At 39.9% G+C, this 14,263-nt stretch overlaps 3 protein-coding genes and 2 long non-coding RNA genes across 10 annotated transcripts; 2 read left to right on the forward strand and 3 right to left on the reverse strand.

Moving 5' to 3' along the window:
• Positions 1-9: 9 nt before the first annotated feature.
• Positions 10-4,419, forward strand: LOC104801910 (DNA damage-inducible protein 1-like). 3 transcript variants are annotated; one of them, XM_010525291.2, is made up of 16 exons: positions 10-652; positions 818-850; positions 1,046-1,173; positions 1,311-1,419; positions 1,723-1,839; positions 1,983-2,048; positions 2,286-2,348; positions 2,428-2,472; positions 2,670-2,731; positions 2,834-2,927; positions 3,049-3,141; positions 3,251-3,320; positions 3,442-3,512; positions 3,675-3,735; positions 3,922-3,947; positions 4,062-4,419. In XM_010525291.2, the coding sequence occupies exons 1-16, from the start codon at positions 587-589 to the stop codon at positions 4,188-4,190; spliced, it is 1,233 nt and encodes a 410-aa protein (XP_010523593.1). In that variant the 5' UTR covers positions 10-586; the 3' UTR covers positions 4,191-4,419. The 3 variants fall into 3 exon arrangements, with proteins under 3 accessions (XP_010523593.1, XP_010523594.1, XP_010523592.1); XM_010525292.2 differs by lacking the exons at positions 3,922-3,947; positions 4,062-4,419 and adding an exon at positions 3,849-3,913 and having other exon boundaries at positions 3,675-3,753; XM_010525290.2 differs by lacking the exons at positions 3,922-3,947; positions 4,062-4,419 and having other exon boundaries at positions 3,675-3,915.
• Positions 4,420-4,515: 96 nt separating this feature from the next.
• On the reverse strand, positions 4,516-6,013 carry LOC104801911 (RNA-binding protein pno1-like). The gene is made up of 2 exons (XM_010525293.1): positions 5,919-6,013; positions 4,516-5,330 (listed from the first exon to the last, which is right to left on the reverse strand). Exon 2 carries the CDS (start codon positions 5,298-5,300, stop codon positions 4,650-4,652), a length of 651 nt encoding a protein of 216 aa, XP_010523595.1. The 5' UTR covers positions 5,301-5,330; positions 5,919-6,013; the 3' UTR covers positions 4,516-4,649.
• Positions 6,014-6,204: 191 nt separating this feature from the next.
• Positions 6,205-9,613, forward strand: LOC104801913. 4 transcript variants are annotated; one of them, XM_010525295.1, is made up of 9 exons: positions 6,205-6,369; positions 6,919-7,190; positions 7,261-7,329; positions 7,457-7,643; positions 7,775-7,867; positions 8,142-8,229; positions 8,805-9,076; positions 9,198-9,258; positions 9,381-9,613. In XM_010525295.1, the coding sequence occupies exons 1-8, from the start codon at positions 6,314-6,316 to the stop codon at positions 9,217-9,219; spliced, it is 1,059 nt and encodes a 352-aa protein (XP_010523597.1). In that variant the 5' UTR covers positions 6,205-6,313; the 3' UTR covers positions 9,220-9,258; positions 9,381-9,613. The 4 variants fall into 4 exon arrangements, with proteins under 4 accessions (XP_010523597.1, XP_010523596.1, XP_019056667.1 ...); XM_010525294.1 differs by having other exon boundaries at positions 9,198-9,613; XM_019201122.1 differs by lacking the exon at positions 9,381-9,613 and having other exon boundaries at positions 8,805-9,222.
• LOC104801912 lies at positions 9,109-10,449 on the reverse strand. The gene is made up of 2 exons (XR_769950.2): positions 10,212-10,449; positions 9,109-10,124 (listed from the first exon to the last, which is right to left on the reverse strand). It is a non-coding gene; the product is annotated as an uncharacterized LOC104801912 (long non-coding RNA).
• A 1,817-nt stretch (positions 10,450-12,266) lies between these two features.
• On the reverse strand, positions 12,267-14,256 carry LOC104801915. Its single transcript, XR_769951.1, has 3 exons — positions 13,975-14,256; positions 13,620-13,850; positions 12,267-13,451 (listed from the first exon to the last, which is right to left on the reverse strand). It is a non-coding gene; the product is annotated as an uncharacterized LOC104801915 (long non-coding RNA).
• Positions 14,257-14,263: the final 7 nt, after the last annotated feature.

Below are 14,263 nucleotides of genomic sequence, written 5' to 3' on the forward strand. Positions count from 1 at the left end.
AGGAGGAAGCCGGAGGCGGCTCTTGTTGCGTCTGAGTCGCCGCGGAGGACGCCGGAGATGGTTGACCGGAGATTCCGGGAGGCATATAGAGCTGCTGGTGGTACTGGTTGTGAAGGAAAGGTCCGGCGGGTGGAGGATAAGAAGCCGGGGGCGTAGGATAAGGGTTTGGAGAGGGTTTGATGAAATTACTGACATCGAACGGAGGAGGGTAAGGGTTAGTGTTACCAGGTGAAGACGCCATGGGTTTTGCAGATTCAAGATCGCCGGAGCTAAGGTTTGTTGAATCGATAGATACAACGGGACACAATGTATGTAAAGATACTGGAGAAGACCCTTTACATTCCAAAAATAGGATCCGTAAGATAATTGCTTTGCAAATGGTATGGTATATATCTTGATGAACCATATAAAGTAAGCTTTTTCCCTCGCCTCTGCCTCTGCCTCTGCCTCCGTCATTGCTGAAGGACCCTCTGAGTGGGTAAGAGGGTTTCACACAAATATACAGGAGCGAAAGCCTTACTTCGGAAGCAACGGAGATTCCTGACCATAGCAGGACGACTGAGGAGATCGGAAAGACGAATAGAAGATGAGGATCGCTGTAATGACGGTCGATGAACAGATCATCTCATTAGATGTTGATCCCCATGAGACTGTAAGATTTCTTCTGACATAACCCTAGTTTTCCTGACTTCGGTTCGTAATCACAATGTACCTCTCGAGTTGTTCGATGAGGATTGTCTGATTTCACCATTCTCTCCGATTTGTCGATGTTTCCATGTCTTCTCTTTGTGCTGATTCTGGGGATTTCTTGGCTTAGGTTGAAAATGTTAAGGCGCTGCTCGAGGTTGAGGTAAGGGATTCCGTATCACTCTTCTCGAGATTTTTGTTCGAATTCTTTAGTTTGGTGCCGAGTCAAAGTATGCTGGAGCTGAATTTGAGTTGAATTCTACTGAAATCTACTGTGGGGGGTTTAGGGTTTTGGGGGTTTATCTAGCATCTTATGTACTATTTTGTGGTGACTTTGTGTTTTTGCATCAATGAGCAGACAAATGTTCCGCTTCAGCAGCAACAGCTGTTGTTTAATGGTAAGGAAACTCGAAATTCTGAGAAATTGAGTGCCTTGGGTGTTAAGGACGAGGATTTATTGATGATGATTTCCAGTGCCTCATCTGGGTAAGTTGTTTAATTGCCGTCTTGCTTCTTTCTCTTTGGGGTTTTATAAGTAAAACTTTTTCACAGTATCTACACTTAGGTCTTGTGAATTTGTTAAATTTAGTTTTCAACAATTGTCTTCTCTGCTGCTCCCTCAGCGCGGCTGGAAATGACTTACGCTTGAACCCCGATGGGTCAGCTGTTAACCCTGCAGCTTTCCAGCAACATCTTCAACGCGATTCTGGTCTTATGGCACAGCTACTTCAGGTACCTTGACTGTTCCAAGATTTTGGCTTTAACTGTGATATGTTTTCCTGGTTCAGGTTTTTTTCAGTGAAAAAGTTCGTTTTTTGTACAGAAGCTTGACTGCAAATTAATATTATAAAGAACACTGTCGGTTGGTTTATCATATCTTTTGTTCCTTGTGCCTTTTGTTTTTCGTATTGTTCCTTAGAGCCTTAGAGCATGTCTGGAGATAACTGTGCTGCCATGGTGAAACCAATAAATTGTTTAGTATTTTGGTCTATGTTTTTTTATTTTGTTTTTTTCCTCTGATAATGTAAACTGCAGACCGATCCTGACCTTTCACAAGCTATTTCTGGCAACAATTTACACAAGTTGCAAGATATTTTGCGTTCAAGGCATCGCCAGAGATCTGAATTACAACGTCAGAAGGAGGAGGAGCTTGTAAGATTTTCAAAACTTCAGTTAAATTTGGCTTGGAGGGAGTCTCTAGCCTTTCAGTTTGCTGAGCTTTGGATGTTGAGATATAGTTCCGCTATTACAATGGAAGCTTAGCACTTACACTTGCATTTTCTGTGGCACTGCAGGCCCTTCTTTATGCGGATCCTTTTAATGTAGAAGCACAACGGAAAATCGAAGCTGCAATACGGCAGGTAATTGATTTTTTTTTTGGCATTTTTGTTATTACCTCGACATGCAGCACTTGTTCTGGAATACTACAATTCCTTTGTAACGTTGCTTATACTGGGCTCTTAATGCTTTTTTTAATTAATTTTCTGATATAATTCCTCTTTTATCCTAGCTTATTGTCCTATTCCTATCTGTCCAGTGTCCAATGATCTTGTTGTGTCATTTCTGACTTATCCTTGTTGTCTTGATATCACACTCAGAAAGGAATTGATGAGAACTGGGCAGCTGCGCTTGAGTATAATCCAGAAGGTTTCGCTCGGGTGGTATGTATCAAGTACATGATTCTGCAATCCTGTAAACTTCTTTCGCATGAAAATGATAGTTTCTTTTCCATCTCTCCAGGTAATGCTGTATGTGGATATGGAGGTTAATGGCATACCTTTAAAGGTAACAAATATAGAAACCAAAATAAAACCTGTATTCAGTTTACTAGTTTGATCTCCCTTCATTAACTTATTGCCTCTCTTATCGAAGTAAAAACATAATCGTTTTTATCTTTTCGCTCTTGAATAAAGTCTGTTGTGTTACTGATTCTTTGACCAAGAATATTTAAAAACACGTTTACAACACCATTTCTGCTTCAGGCTTTTGTTGATAGTGGTGCACAATCAACAATTATATCCAAGAGTTGTGCTGAGAAATGCGGGTAACTGTGGCTTTTGATTAGTAATTTTTTTTTCCGGTTATGTTGTCAAGAATTGAGTTGTTGTGGAACTTCTTTTGCAACCTATTCATGGAATGCTTTCAGATTGCTGAGACTCTTGGATCAACGTTATAAAGGTATTGCTCATGGTGTTGGTCAATCAGAGATACTGGGCCGCATTCATGTTGCTCCGATAAAGGTTAATACCTGCATTTGCTTACTATCTCTCATCGGAACTAGTTACTTTCTATTTTTTGTTTGCCCATTTATTACTGTTTCATTATGGTTCACAAGAGGAAGTAAAGTATCCTTCCATGTAGATTGGGAATAATTTTTACCCATGCTCATTTGTGGTGCTGGACTCGCCAAACATGGAATTCCTCTTTGGCCTGGATATGCTTCGTAAGCATCAGGTAACATCGCTAATCGCAACGCGTTGTGCTGTACATCTGTCGCTCAATAAATTTGACTGCAGTAATTTGAGCCGTTTCTACCAAAATACTTGTCTTTTTCCTTTTGTAGTGCACCATTGATTTGAAGGATAATGTCTTGAAAGTTGGAGGAGGGGAAGTTTCAGTTCCCTTTTTGCAAGGTTATTTTACCCTCTCGTTCTGCAAATTTTGACTTGGATGTTCTTAACGTTGTTTGTATATCTATCTGTGTAATTGAAAACCAACATGATAACATTATGTGGGTGGGGTTTTTTTTTTCAGAGAAAGACATCCCTTCTCGATTTCTGGATGAAGAACGTCTTTTGAATGAAGCGTCTAGCTCAGGAGCAACTGTAAGCTACTCTCTCTTTAATGGATGTTCAGCATCAGCTGATGAGATCTTGGTTGAAGCAAGAAATTGCACTAGCGAGCAAGTCCAAGTTTAACAATGTGATTGTGAAGCAACTTAGTGGATATCTACCATCTGCAATAATTTTACCATCAAATTCTTTTAGGTATCGTCAGGATTAACACAGAAGAAAAATACCGATGCGACCCCAGCAAGTCAACCTTCAGGTCAGATTTTAGAATCTGGTAACATTCCTTTGGTAGGGTTTCAGTTCAATTTGAAAGACTTTAACTCTCTCGACCAGTATCTGAACCACTTTGTTGAATCTCCTCATTTCAAGCCCTTAAATCAAGAAAACCTTCAATCGAGTTCTGAATTCTTTGCTTCTAACTATGATTGATTGCTGTTCTCAGGAGCCACAGAGCACAGTACTTCACAGGTAAGCCTATCTCCAAAAGCTGTGTGCTTCAGTTACACCTCTTGTTAGCTGTCCTGGTTTGATTTGATCTCTATAATCTCACCATGACATAACTCCACCATTGCATTCCGACAGGGAGCTGATTTTGAAGGCAAGGTTTCAAAGCTGATGGAGTTGGGGTTTGGTCGTGAAGCAGTGATACAAGCTCTGAGATTGTTTAATGGGAACGAAGATCAAGCCGCCGGGTTTCTTTTCGGCGGCTGAAGGGAAAAAGAAAAAAGATTCACATCAAAGACCAAATATTTGTATTTTATTGTTCTTCACAATGGAAAGGTTTCGGCCTCTAGCAAGTGTAATCACATTCATCTTTCCATTTCTCATATCTGTCATCGGACAAGCAAAACTAACCTTTGCTTTGATTGTGGCTACTACCACCCCCATGTATGATTGCTTTTGGGTTTTGATGTGAAAGCAGGTGAAATAATGTTATATACACGACCAACTCAAGTATAAATTAAATGGTGACCCATTTTGGTTCTCCGTACTAATATCTTTGTTATCATGCAAGATTAAATCAAATGATAGCTGGTTTTTCAAGAACTCTTTTGGGGAGATTCCATATAAGCAAAAATCAGGATTCTGCAATATCTCGTACAAAGATCCAATCTATAAACCTATCAGTAATTTCAGCTGAAAAGAGAGAACTTTTAAATTTTCTCTGGTTCAAAACCTTTCAGCTAATCTTGCAGTCACAGCACGAAGCTTGGAGTACACCTTCCCGGCGGGAGACCCCAAAATAAGACTACAAAGTGAATCTCTTGCAACCTTAATGTTGGAGAACGCTCCCAAGATGTGAATCTTGGTGTCTGCTACCACAATCCTAGTCTTTGTGGCATTCTCGACGGCAAACTTCGTCTTCCCGCCTTTTCCCGACAATCTACCAATGGCCCGAGACAAATGCTCGCCTCTCAATGTCTTGACATCCTTGATCTCAAAAGACTCCACATAGAGCTCGTCTAATCGTAAAAGTGCAACAGCGTCCACAACATCGAAACCCATCATGAAGGCGTGAAGGAAATCTGCACATTTTTGCAGATTACTTATGTCGGGTGTGTCTACACGGGTTTTGAGCTCGACTTTGCAGGATTTGAGATTCATCCGTATGTCAATCTTCATCTGTTCATGAACAGGTGTGAAGATATCTAACCATGCTTTCTTGATGGGAGAGTACCGGTGGGGTGGGACAGGTATCTTTCTGAACTGAATCCGACCTTCAGACATCTCGTGAGCCTTCAAAGGCTTAAAGGTCGGCTTAGGCGGCAATGGCCCAGGTTCGGATAGAGGCTGAAATTCCATTTGAGTAGAGTCTCCCATGGAATTTATCTTTAACGATGAAGTTGCAGCCTATACAAAAAGCACAGCATCGGTCAAATATAGCTAGGGCAAGGCTACAAAAGACTCTAAATTTAAACCCTTGATGAAAGCCTTTTTTTCCCGAGAATTCATGGTTCAATATATTCCAGGAATCTCCTCCCACGTGCTCTATCTCGGATCATAGGTTTCGATTTAATACAGAATCATAACATTGATCAATTAAGTGAGACAGGACAGGATAACATTATTCAAGGTTTGCAGTATATAAGAATCTCATCTCAGGCTACATAAAAATTATTCACCTCATATAAAAGTGCTTCCGGAGATTTCACAGCCCAATATTACCAAGGAATAACAAAGAAAGCATGGTCCCCTCACCAACACAATCTATGAGACCATGAATGGCTTCGATATTCTCATCGAATTTAGAGGGGCATAAGACAAGTTCCAGTAATTCAACATATATTTGGAATAAACCCATCGACAAACTCTCCAAAGCAAGCAACACCAATGTCCAAATCAGGTGTTCAAATCGGCTATGCAACTCTTATAGCTTTGACGACGAACCCTAAATCAAAATTCAAAAGAACCGAAAAGAAAATTCCAAAAATCAAATACCTGAATCTGTAATTTGGGGATGTCCGATGGCGGGAGGACAGAGCGAAAGAGGAGCCTACGAGAACAAGCGCTTTCTGAATCGGAGAGGTTTACGACGAAGGGTTTTAACCTTGCCAAACATAACCGTATATATGTTGGGGTATCAGACGTAAACTCATTGATCCTAATTCCTAAAAAGCCCATATTAATTCGGGCCAACGAGGCCCACCATAAATCTCTGACGTGGCAATTTTGCCGGTTTCTTTTATAATCAGACGGTGTTGTTTGAGCTACACGCGCCATTTTCTAGGAGCTGCTGAACTGAATATTCCAGACAACGCGAGTTGAGCGAGGGTTTCCAACTTCTACACTCTCTCTGATATTTGAAATTCCAAATTGGAGTGCGAAAGGTTACGATGCTGAGATTAGGGTTCTCGTCGTGCCTTCAACATCGTGTGTTCACTATTCCTTGGTTAGTGATTTTCGTTCAATTTCACTTTTTTTTCCTTCTCCCCGTGCATCTGTTTGGTCGCCTAGAAAATTTCGGTAACGGGGGAATTCCATACTTATGGAGTTCTTCCTCCTTCGTTCGTGGTTTTAGTTGGAAAATAGAGATTTGACTTAGTTTTCCCCTTTTTGTGTATGGCGAAGAAAATCTAGTTGTATAAGTCAAAAGCTCCAATAAGTTTGGGTGAACAAGGGTTTGATTGTGGAGAAAGATCTAAATGCTTTTCTGCGGTTCTTTGCTTATGGTGTTGATCCCTTGTACTAGTCCCCATGCTCTTATAACTTGGCTGTGACCTGTATCTTTGATTCGACACCTTTTTCCCCGATATCTACTGGTCTGTTTTGCTGTGGGTAACTTGATATTTATGTTAATGAAGTAGAGAATCTCATGTTTGGCTTTAACTGTTACGTGCAATCAGGGAAGTTATGGCTTTCTCTTCAAGGAAGGCTAGTAAATCTTTCAGCCTTTCACTTTTCTAGTTTGTGTGGTCATTGGAGTTTTGGGTATTTCTAGGGTGAAAAGAACCCCGGTTACGAGAACCTTCTGCTTGGATCAGCAGGACTACAGTTCTTTGGGCCTGGTTAGGTATGTTCCTGAGAAGTCTCGGAAGATCAATGAAAATGTGACGTCTGAGCCGGTGAATGGTTACGAGAAGGAGAAATATGCTGATCAATTAGATCTAAGTGTATCTGGAACTGAAGTCAAAGAAAGCATTTTGTTCGATCTCAAAGACCAAAAACAAGCCAGAAAGCACAGGAAGATCTCTAGTAATGACTCTAGACAAGGTATTGTTTAAATTATTCATGCCAAGGTTAAGGCAGTCGAGCAGATTACTGTTTGTTTGTATATTTTCAGGATGGGTGTGTTGCTTTATCTACAAGATAGCAACTACCAATTTGTATGGCTGTGTTGCTTTATCTACAAGTAAGATAGTAACTAACAATTTGTAGCTGAAAACATAGAAACAAAAAATCCAAATATACGTGCATTGTCTTGAGAATGAGGTCGTAAGCTTTTTGGGAATTAATTCACTGCCTTTATTGTTTCCTAGAATCGGAAGAAGGCAACAAAGGTATCAGGTTCAGAGGCAATGAGTTGACAAGACATTATGAGGAGGTGTGTAACGAAATCGGATTACACACCGAAGAAGATAACACTAGGCAGAGTACAAGTAGCAAACAAGACCGTAAAACTGCACTAGATGCAGAGAATATGGCTATCCAGTTACTGGGTTTAAGGTTTGCAAGCAACGCTTTGAGTTTATGTAGCTTTGCATAAGGGAGTAAGATTGTACTTTTTCGTTGTGCATTAGTCCAGTCTAAATGATTACTAACATATTATATCTTTCCCGTTATTCTTCATTATCAAGAGCATATTCTGCAGCTGAGCTGAAGAAGAAGCTTATTGGAAAGAGGTTTCCTCCTGAGATCGTTGATGGGGTGATTAAAGATTTTCACTACAGGTATTTGCCTCATTTGAAGATTCCTCTCGAAGTCGTGTTTGTGACTAGAACCCATATGCATCTCCCCTTTTTTCTCTGGGTCCACATTTCTCTCAGTTACCTATTAAAGTATCAGTCATCATGTCACACTCATGGGTAAATTAAGATATGTGCATGTTGTGTAATGTGTATGTTTGTCGGATCATTTGTGAGAAATATCAAGTAATCCCGTGTCTCGAACTCTGAAAAGAATGCTCCATAAAAACACTCCAACTATCTTGTTTGCTGTTTTCAGAGGTTTGATCAATGATGGATTGTACGCAGAGTCATTTTCTCGATCTAGATGGTCTTCATCAGCCTGGGGACCAAGGCGGATCAAGCAAGTACGTTTTTCTGTCACCTATCTCGTCTTTTGTTTTCCTTTGGTATTGAGAGTGGGAAAATGATTATAGCCTATACGAAATATATATCCCAATTTCAACGAGATGGAAATCTTGCTGTTACTGTTTTAGTTTGAAACCAATATAGAATTAGACAGAGGAATTATTCAGTCTCTAATTTTTAAGAAGCTATAGTCTACAAAAATAAGCCTACATTAGTTTCGTCAAAAAATTATGCTTTCATAATTCTTCTACAGCAGCAGTCCTCGGTATTCACGATGGATACCTGGGTTGAGTCTACCGTGAGGACCGAGGAGAATGTCAGGTGTAACTGTAATACATGATCGAAATTCAGGGGAAATATAATATATACATGATTTTGTAGCCAAACAAAACAAACCTATGAGAATTTTGCATCAACATTTACAATGTTTTTGGGAAAATAAAACATGAACTAAACCATCATCAATTGATTATGGCCAACAGAAGAAATCAAAAGGCAAACTCCTGAAAGTGTAAAATGGCTGATCTTGTGTGTTTGGTGAAGGGCTGAAATCAGAGTGATTTTGTGGTAATAGGCATTGTACAAGAAAGGAGTAAGCAATGCAGATACAGACGCGGCCATAAAGCAGGTTTTCGAGGACGGAGAAGATGACAGAGGAGGAGGAGGAGGAAATGAAGAATTGAAGCACGGTTTGTCGAAAAAAGCGATGGAGCAGTTGTACGTTCAGGCCTCCAAGCAGTGGCTTCGAGGCCGTGACGCTCCTACGGAGACGCGTAAAGGGAGACTGGTACGGTGGCTTCAGTACCGTGGTTTCAACTGGGGCGTCATTGGTTTCATTCTGAAGAGGTTATTGCAATCTCATCAATGACCATTCTTGATAACTTTGGTTTTGGTTTCTGGAGCCTCTGTCGTTTTTGTTTATTATTGGATTCCTGACAACTTTTTGTCATTTTGCACGCCCTTGTAGATTGAGTTCCACCTTCGTCTAGTCTCTCTAAGACTCTAAGTTCATCCTTGAAGTGGAAAGGGTGAGCCCTTTTCAGTTTATTTCGTGCTTCATGCTCCACATTGTGGGGCACGAAATGTTTCCATAACTTGGATTTGAATTACTCCCAAATGTGGATGTGGCGAAATACTTTCTCGTGGTCAGGCACGGTTGATCTTGGCGGCATTGTCACAACTCCCATGGTTTCGGAGTATTGGTAAGAGACAAAGAGGAGATTCTCCACGTTGCAGGATTCGGTTCCTGTGCTCAAACTCAACGTTTCGAGATCGTTTCCTGTTTGAACACATTTCCTAATGCTCCTTGTGAGACTCGAATTCGAAAAATGTCTATAATAATCTTAGGGAGATCTTAAGCCTCGTTGAACATAGGAAGATGCTTTCATGTTTCAATTATTCGTGCCTTTATGTACACAAGTTGTGGAAAAAGAAGGAACAACTCATTCATTGGAGGATTCTACTATGCCACCGGATTTGGAGGAAGCCATGATCATGGACAAGTTGGTGGGGACAGAGACGCCACGCGGCAAGCGGGTGGAGTTGCCGCGTCGTCGGTGGTAGCGGCACCTGAAAGAGCCGGGGTGGGTGGTGGGTGCGCATAGGCAATTGAACCTCCCGCTCGATGACTTGCCCATCATCATCACGTTGGAGGGACCTCCTCCTGCTCGCGGAGACATGTTGTATGCCTCTTGCCTTTTCGCGTCTTCCTCGTCGCTCTTCCCCTCCCTCTTTATTATCTTCATCCCCTTCAGTTTCCTTTTTATCTCCATCATCCCCTCTTCCTGCCCTCCTTCCATTTTTCTTCTTCTTTTTATAATGGCAGATATTCTTCTCTTTTATATATATATATGTATATATCCGTATACGTCAAGCCCACTTGAATCTATGAACACTGATTGTAATTGTCGGATTCTGACATGATCATCCAAAGCAAAAAAAAAAGAAATATAGAAAGAAATAAGATGAAATGAAGAGTTACCGAGATTCTGCTTCCGTCGTTGCTTTCTTTTCTCTTCCGAAGCCGAAATTACAAAGAGAGGAATCCAACTGAAAAGGGATGAAGGTGGAAAAAAAACGCACATGAATTGGTTGGAGGTAAATCCTGCGTGTTAATAATATTATTCCCAAAATTAGTAAATCCGATTTCGTTGCCTTTTTTTTATATTCTTCCCCATCTAGATGCATGTCTACGTGTGTAACCTGCATGTTTTATTTGGTTACTTTTAAGATTTACTAGAGAGTGAAATAAATCCGACGATTTCATAACCTCAAAAGGATTCTAAATTGTATGAATCTACGAAAAGATTCGATTTCAATTATGTTTCTACTTTTTTACGACTCCTAATTCGGCTCTGCTGAAGACCAAAAAAATATTCATCACTAGTTGATATGTTCCTATTTTTTTTTTTTTAATATCGTTCTGTAAAAAAAAAACGTGAGGAAAAATAAACAAATGGGCCGGCCTGCCAGTGCCAGTTGGCCATTTTAAACAAAATCCAGGGACTTGGAGCGCGTGTCCATAACTCGCGCATTATGCGCGTGGGAATCTAAAACTGTCACATTGATTACCCGCCATAACGGCCCCACTCATCGATCAACCGACAGATTTAGGATGGGCCTAATTGATCCATTTTTTTCCTCTCGAGGGCCCAATAGGCCCGTTTTAGTGTGTCTCATTTTCTTTGCGTATTAACAAAAACTGGCCCTTCGTTTCCATTGTTCCTAACATTTTATCCATTTCATAACCTTTTGTTTTTTAATTTAAAAGTTTGACTCAGCTATATATTCCAAAACAATCTATATGTCATAATTAAATTATATACTTCCTCTCCTTTCCAACTATCATTCGAACATATAACTTAAAATAAAGATATCTTTTGCCCTTCTTATCCAAAATCACTCAACCAAATTTCAATTGGATTCTAATTTTTGTATTGATAACCGTTTTTTTTTTTTTAATTATTCGACATTATGCTCATCATATCATTCGCATATTTACATATTCATTTTAGAATATTGTATTTTTAAATTATTTTCTGCTTAAAATCAAACAGATCCGATTAAAATTTACATAATATATATGCGTTCCTTTTTCTTCCTGTGATACTTTAACGACATCTGAAACATTCGAAAATCAATATGTACACATTTATAAATATACGAAGAGGTCTGATTTAAATTTCATTTCTACTATTTTTTACGCTCCTAATCTTGTTTGTTAAATACCAAAAAATATTTACTACGTATGATATGTTACTTTTTTCTTGTCACCACTGTTCGGTTAAAAAAAAAAAGCGAGAGGAATAATAAACCGAATGGGCCGGGCCGAAATGAGAGAATAAATAAGACGGGCCATTTGGGTATCTTGAACAAACCCGAAAATGGCGGTGGCAGCCTCGGAGGTTAAAAAAAAACAAAAAATAACAGTCAGTCAGTAAGATTTAGGTATGAGAAGTCCCACGCGGTAAAATTCTCAAAAATTTAAAATTGAACAAATATGTGGGGTTAATACTTAATAGCCCAGGGATTTTAAGCGCGTGTAGATAACGCGTGTAACATGCGCGTGGGAATCTAAAACTGGTACATCAATAAGCCCCAAACCCACTGTTCTTTACTCACTCGGCGGCCATAAAAAACAGGGTGGACGTCGGTTCTTCGGAAGCAGACCGAACCGAATCGAAAAAACGATATTTTTTTTTTATCTGAAACCGTTTTTAATTCTTAAACGGTATCATTTGTAGAGAATCGAATTTTTCCGAAACTGAACCGAACTTTAAAAATCCTAAAAAACCGAATATTTTTAAAGAAAATATATCTTTTTTTTAATAAAACCCAGAACCGAACCGAACCGAATACAATATAAAAACCGATTGGTACCTATTTTTGTAAAACCGGAAGAATCGAACCGATCTATTCCCGTCTCGAACCCGAACCGTTTCCCGAAACGCCCACCCCTAATAAAAAGGCCCACTGTTTTTATTTTTCTCTATCTTGTGTCATTTTCTTTAAATATTAAACATTTAGCATTCCCATTCCCATTTTTTTCAAAATATTTTATCAATTTCCCAATGCTTTAACAAAGAACCCTCTTGTTATTTTTTAAATTACTAGACACCATGCGTATATTTGAAGCCTGTTGTGGACAACCAGCCAGCCAAGGTGAAATCATCTTCTTTGAACAAGCAGGATCCTTCATTGTCTGTTACGTCGAATTGCATTGGTCAGTCAGTTGTATAGCTGCTTTCTGCGACGCACTGTCACTGATCATTGGTTTAATCAAATTTTATTAGGACCGGTTTACTTGTGTTTTTTAGTTCAGTTGCGGGCTATGATTGGGCTTGGCATGTAGCTTATGTTTCGTTTTTTCCACTTTTTGTTCCAACAGTCTCTAAAACCCAGTTACCTCTTGAGTCGGATATTTGGTGAACGGCCACAAGTCCCCAAGGCATTGGGAAATGGCCTGACTTCTGGGAGCTTTGATTGCAATTCCACGGAGGAGACCTCTTCTTCTAACAACGGTTCTATTGAGGGTGACCGTCCAAACATGGACGGAGATGATGACATTCATGTCCCTGAGGAGGCTCCTCCTAGGTCGGTGAATGGTATACTTTTTGAGTTAGCTATTGACCTGCTTCTGTCTTGATATTGATTCAGCAACCTTCTGTCTTGATACTGATTTGAGAGACAAAACCATAGAAGAGAGTTTTTCCTTTTTGTATTAACAAATCCCATTTGCTTGTTGTGGCTCAGTTATGTCACCTTGACCTTGCTAAAGAATTTCTTTTCCAGCCAGGATTTGTCAACCTTGGCCCAAGACAAGACAAAGGGCTGAGCTAGTTGATTCTCCTGTCGAAGTTTCGAAAGGACGACAAGGAGGCTTTTCTCGAATTGCAGAATGCACATTCCAAGCCTCAAACTATCCCATACTCGATGTCTACCGATGAGAGTGCCATTGCATCCTCTCAACACTCTATTCATCTTTTTAAGCAACAACACCCTCCCTACTTCTTTCCTTCCGGTTCCTATTTTCCACCTATTTATGTGCCACATCCATACATACACCAGTTCTTGATCCCAAATGGATTTCCTCTGCAGTCTTATTTACCATCAGTAGTTGCTGCTGCTGCTCCCGGGATTAAAGTTCATTTCCCTCAGTTCAAGCTCGTAAGTAACGCCGGGAATCTTCCTCTTGCGTCAGTTCTCCTCAGATAACTACCAACTTAACACGATGGTTAAGGAAAAAGTGACAATCGCAAACTCATGCTGACTAATACTCATAGGTTTTATAGTTTGCATAAAAAACAACTGACATAAACTACTGGCTTTTTGTGGTGAGACCAGATGATGCAGCGAAAGTTAAGATGATAAGTTCCGAAACATCTCATACCTGAAAAACCATTGCATCCATCCACAACAGCATACGCTAAATGTAGATTGGTCTTGGACTGCAATACTCTCTAATTGGACCTCTCAGGTTTCTTCAAGTTCTAATGTATGTCAATGTCCAGCTTACGGCTGCTTGTTTTTGTTTTTCTTTAATCCTCTGGAAATATGATTTTCTGAGGTGCCACTTTGGTCTGCCTCTCAAGTTACCAGACGTAGTTTACACAACTCTTTCCTGTAGATGAATAGTAGTACATAAAGAAGATAAAAAATATTATTAAAAAAATACTTTAAAAGAGCATGCATTTGACTGCTGACAGGTTACTTCTGCAGGTCATGAACTTGATTCGTTTATATACCTTCAAAACCAACGCCAGTTGAACAGCCCCTCTGATAAATTGTATTTCCAGCTCCATCTACTCCCAACTTTTTGAGTTTCTTTTCAGCTTCAGGCTTGTGTGCATAGAGATGGTTTGTGAGACTTTGCTCTGTTTCCAAAGGGAACCTTTGATAGAATCCACCTATTAATAATGGACCCAACAAAGTCTCAAAGTCCATGGGTAGAACTCACCCCAAAAGCTAGTTTATTGGGAGAGGGTGCCCATGGTATTATATTGACTCAATTGTTCCCACATATTTCCGATGTGG

The sequence above is a fragment of the Tarenaya hassleriana genome, unplaced genomic scaffold (genome assembly GCF_000463585.1).
Source record: "Tarenaya hassleriana unplaced genomic scaffold, ASM46358v1 Cleome774, whole genome shotgun sequence".
Taxonomy (NCBI): Eukaryota; Viridiplantae; Streptophyta; class Magnoliopsida; order Brassicales; family Cleomaceae; genus Tarenaya; species Tarenaya hassleriana.

Excerpts from the sequence above, each read along its gene's own strand:
- LOC104801910 (XM_010525290.2), top strand. The coding sequence starts at position 587 with ATGAGGATCGCTGTAATGACGGTCGATGAACAGATCATCTCATTAGAT. Across the intron at positions 653-817 it reads ATGTTGATCCCCATGAGACT|GTTGAAAATGTTAAGGCGCT; the intron begins GTAAGATTTCTT and ends TTCTTGGCTTAG. Across the intron at positions 3,513-3,674 it reads CGTCTAGCTCAGGAGCAACT|GTATCGTCAGGATTAACACA; the intron begins GTAAGCTACTCT and ends AAATTCTTTTAG.
- LOC104801911 (XM_010525293.1), bottom strand. The coding sequence starts at position 5,300 with ATGGGAGACTCTACTCAAATGGAATTTCAGCCTCTATCCGAACCTGGG.
- LOC104801913 (XM_010525294.1), top strand. The coding sequence starts at position 6,314 with ATGCTGAGATTAGGGTTCTCGTCGTGCCTTCAACATCGTGTGTTCACT. Across the intron at positions 7,644-7,774 it reads ATCCAGTTACTGGGTTTAAG|AGCATATTCTGCAGCTGAGC; the intron begins GTTTGCAAGCAA and ends TTCATTATCAAG. Across the intron at positions 9,077-9,197 it reads ATTGGTTTCATTCTGAAGAG|ATTGAGTTCCACCTTCGTCT; the intron begins GTTATTGCAATC and ends ACGCCCTTGTAG.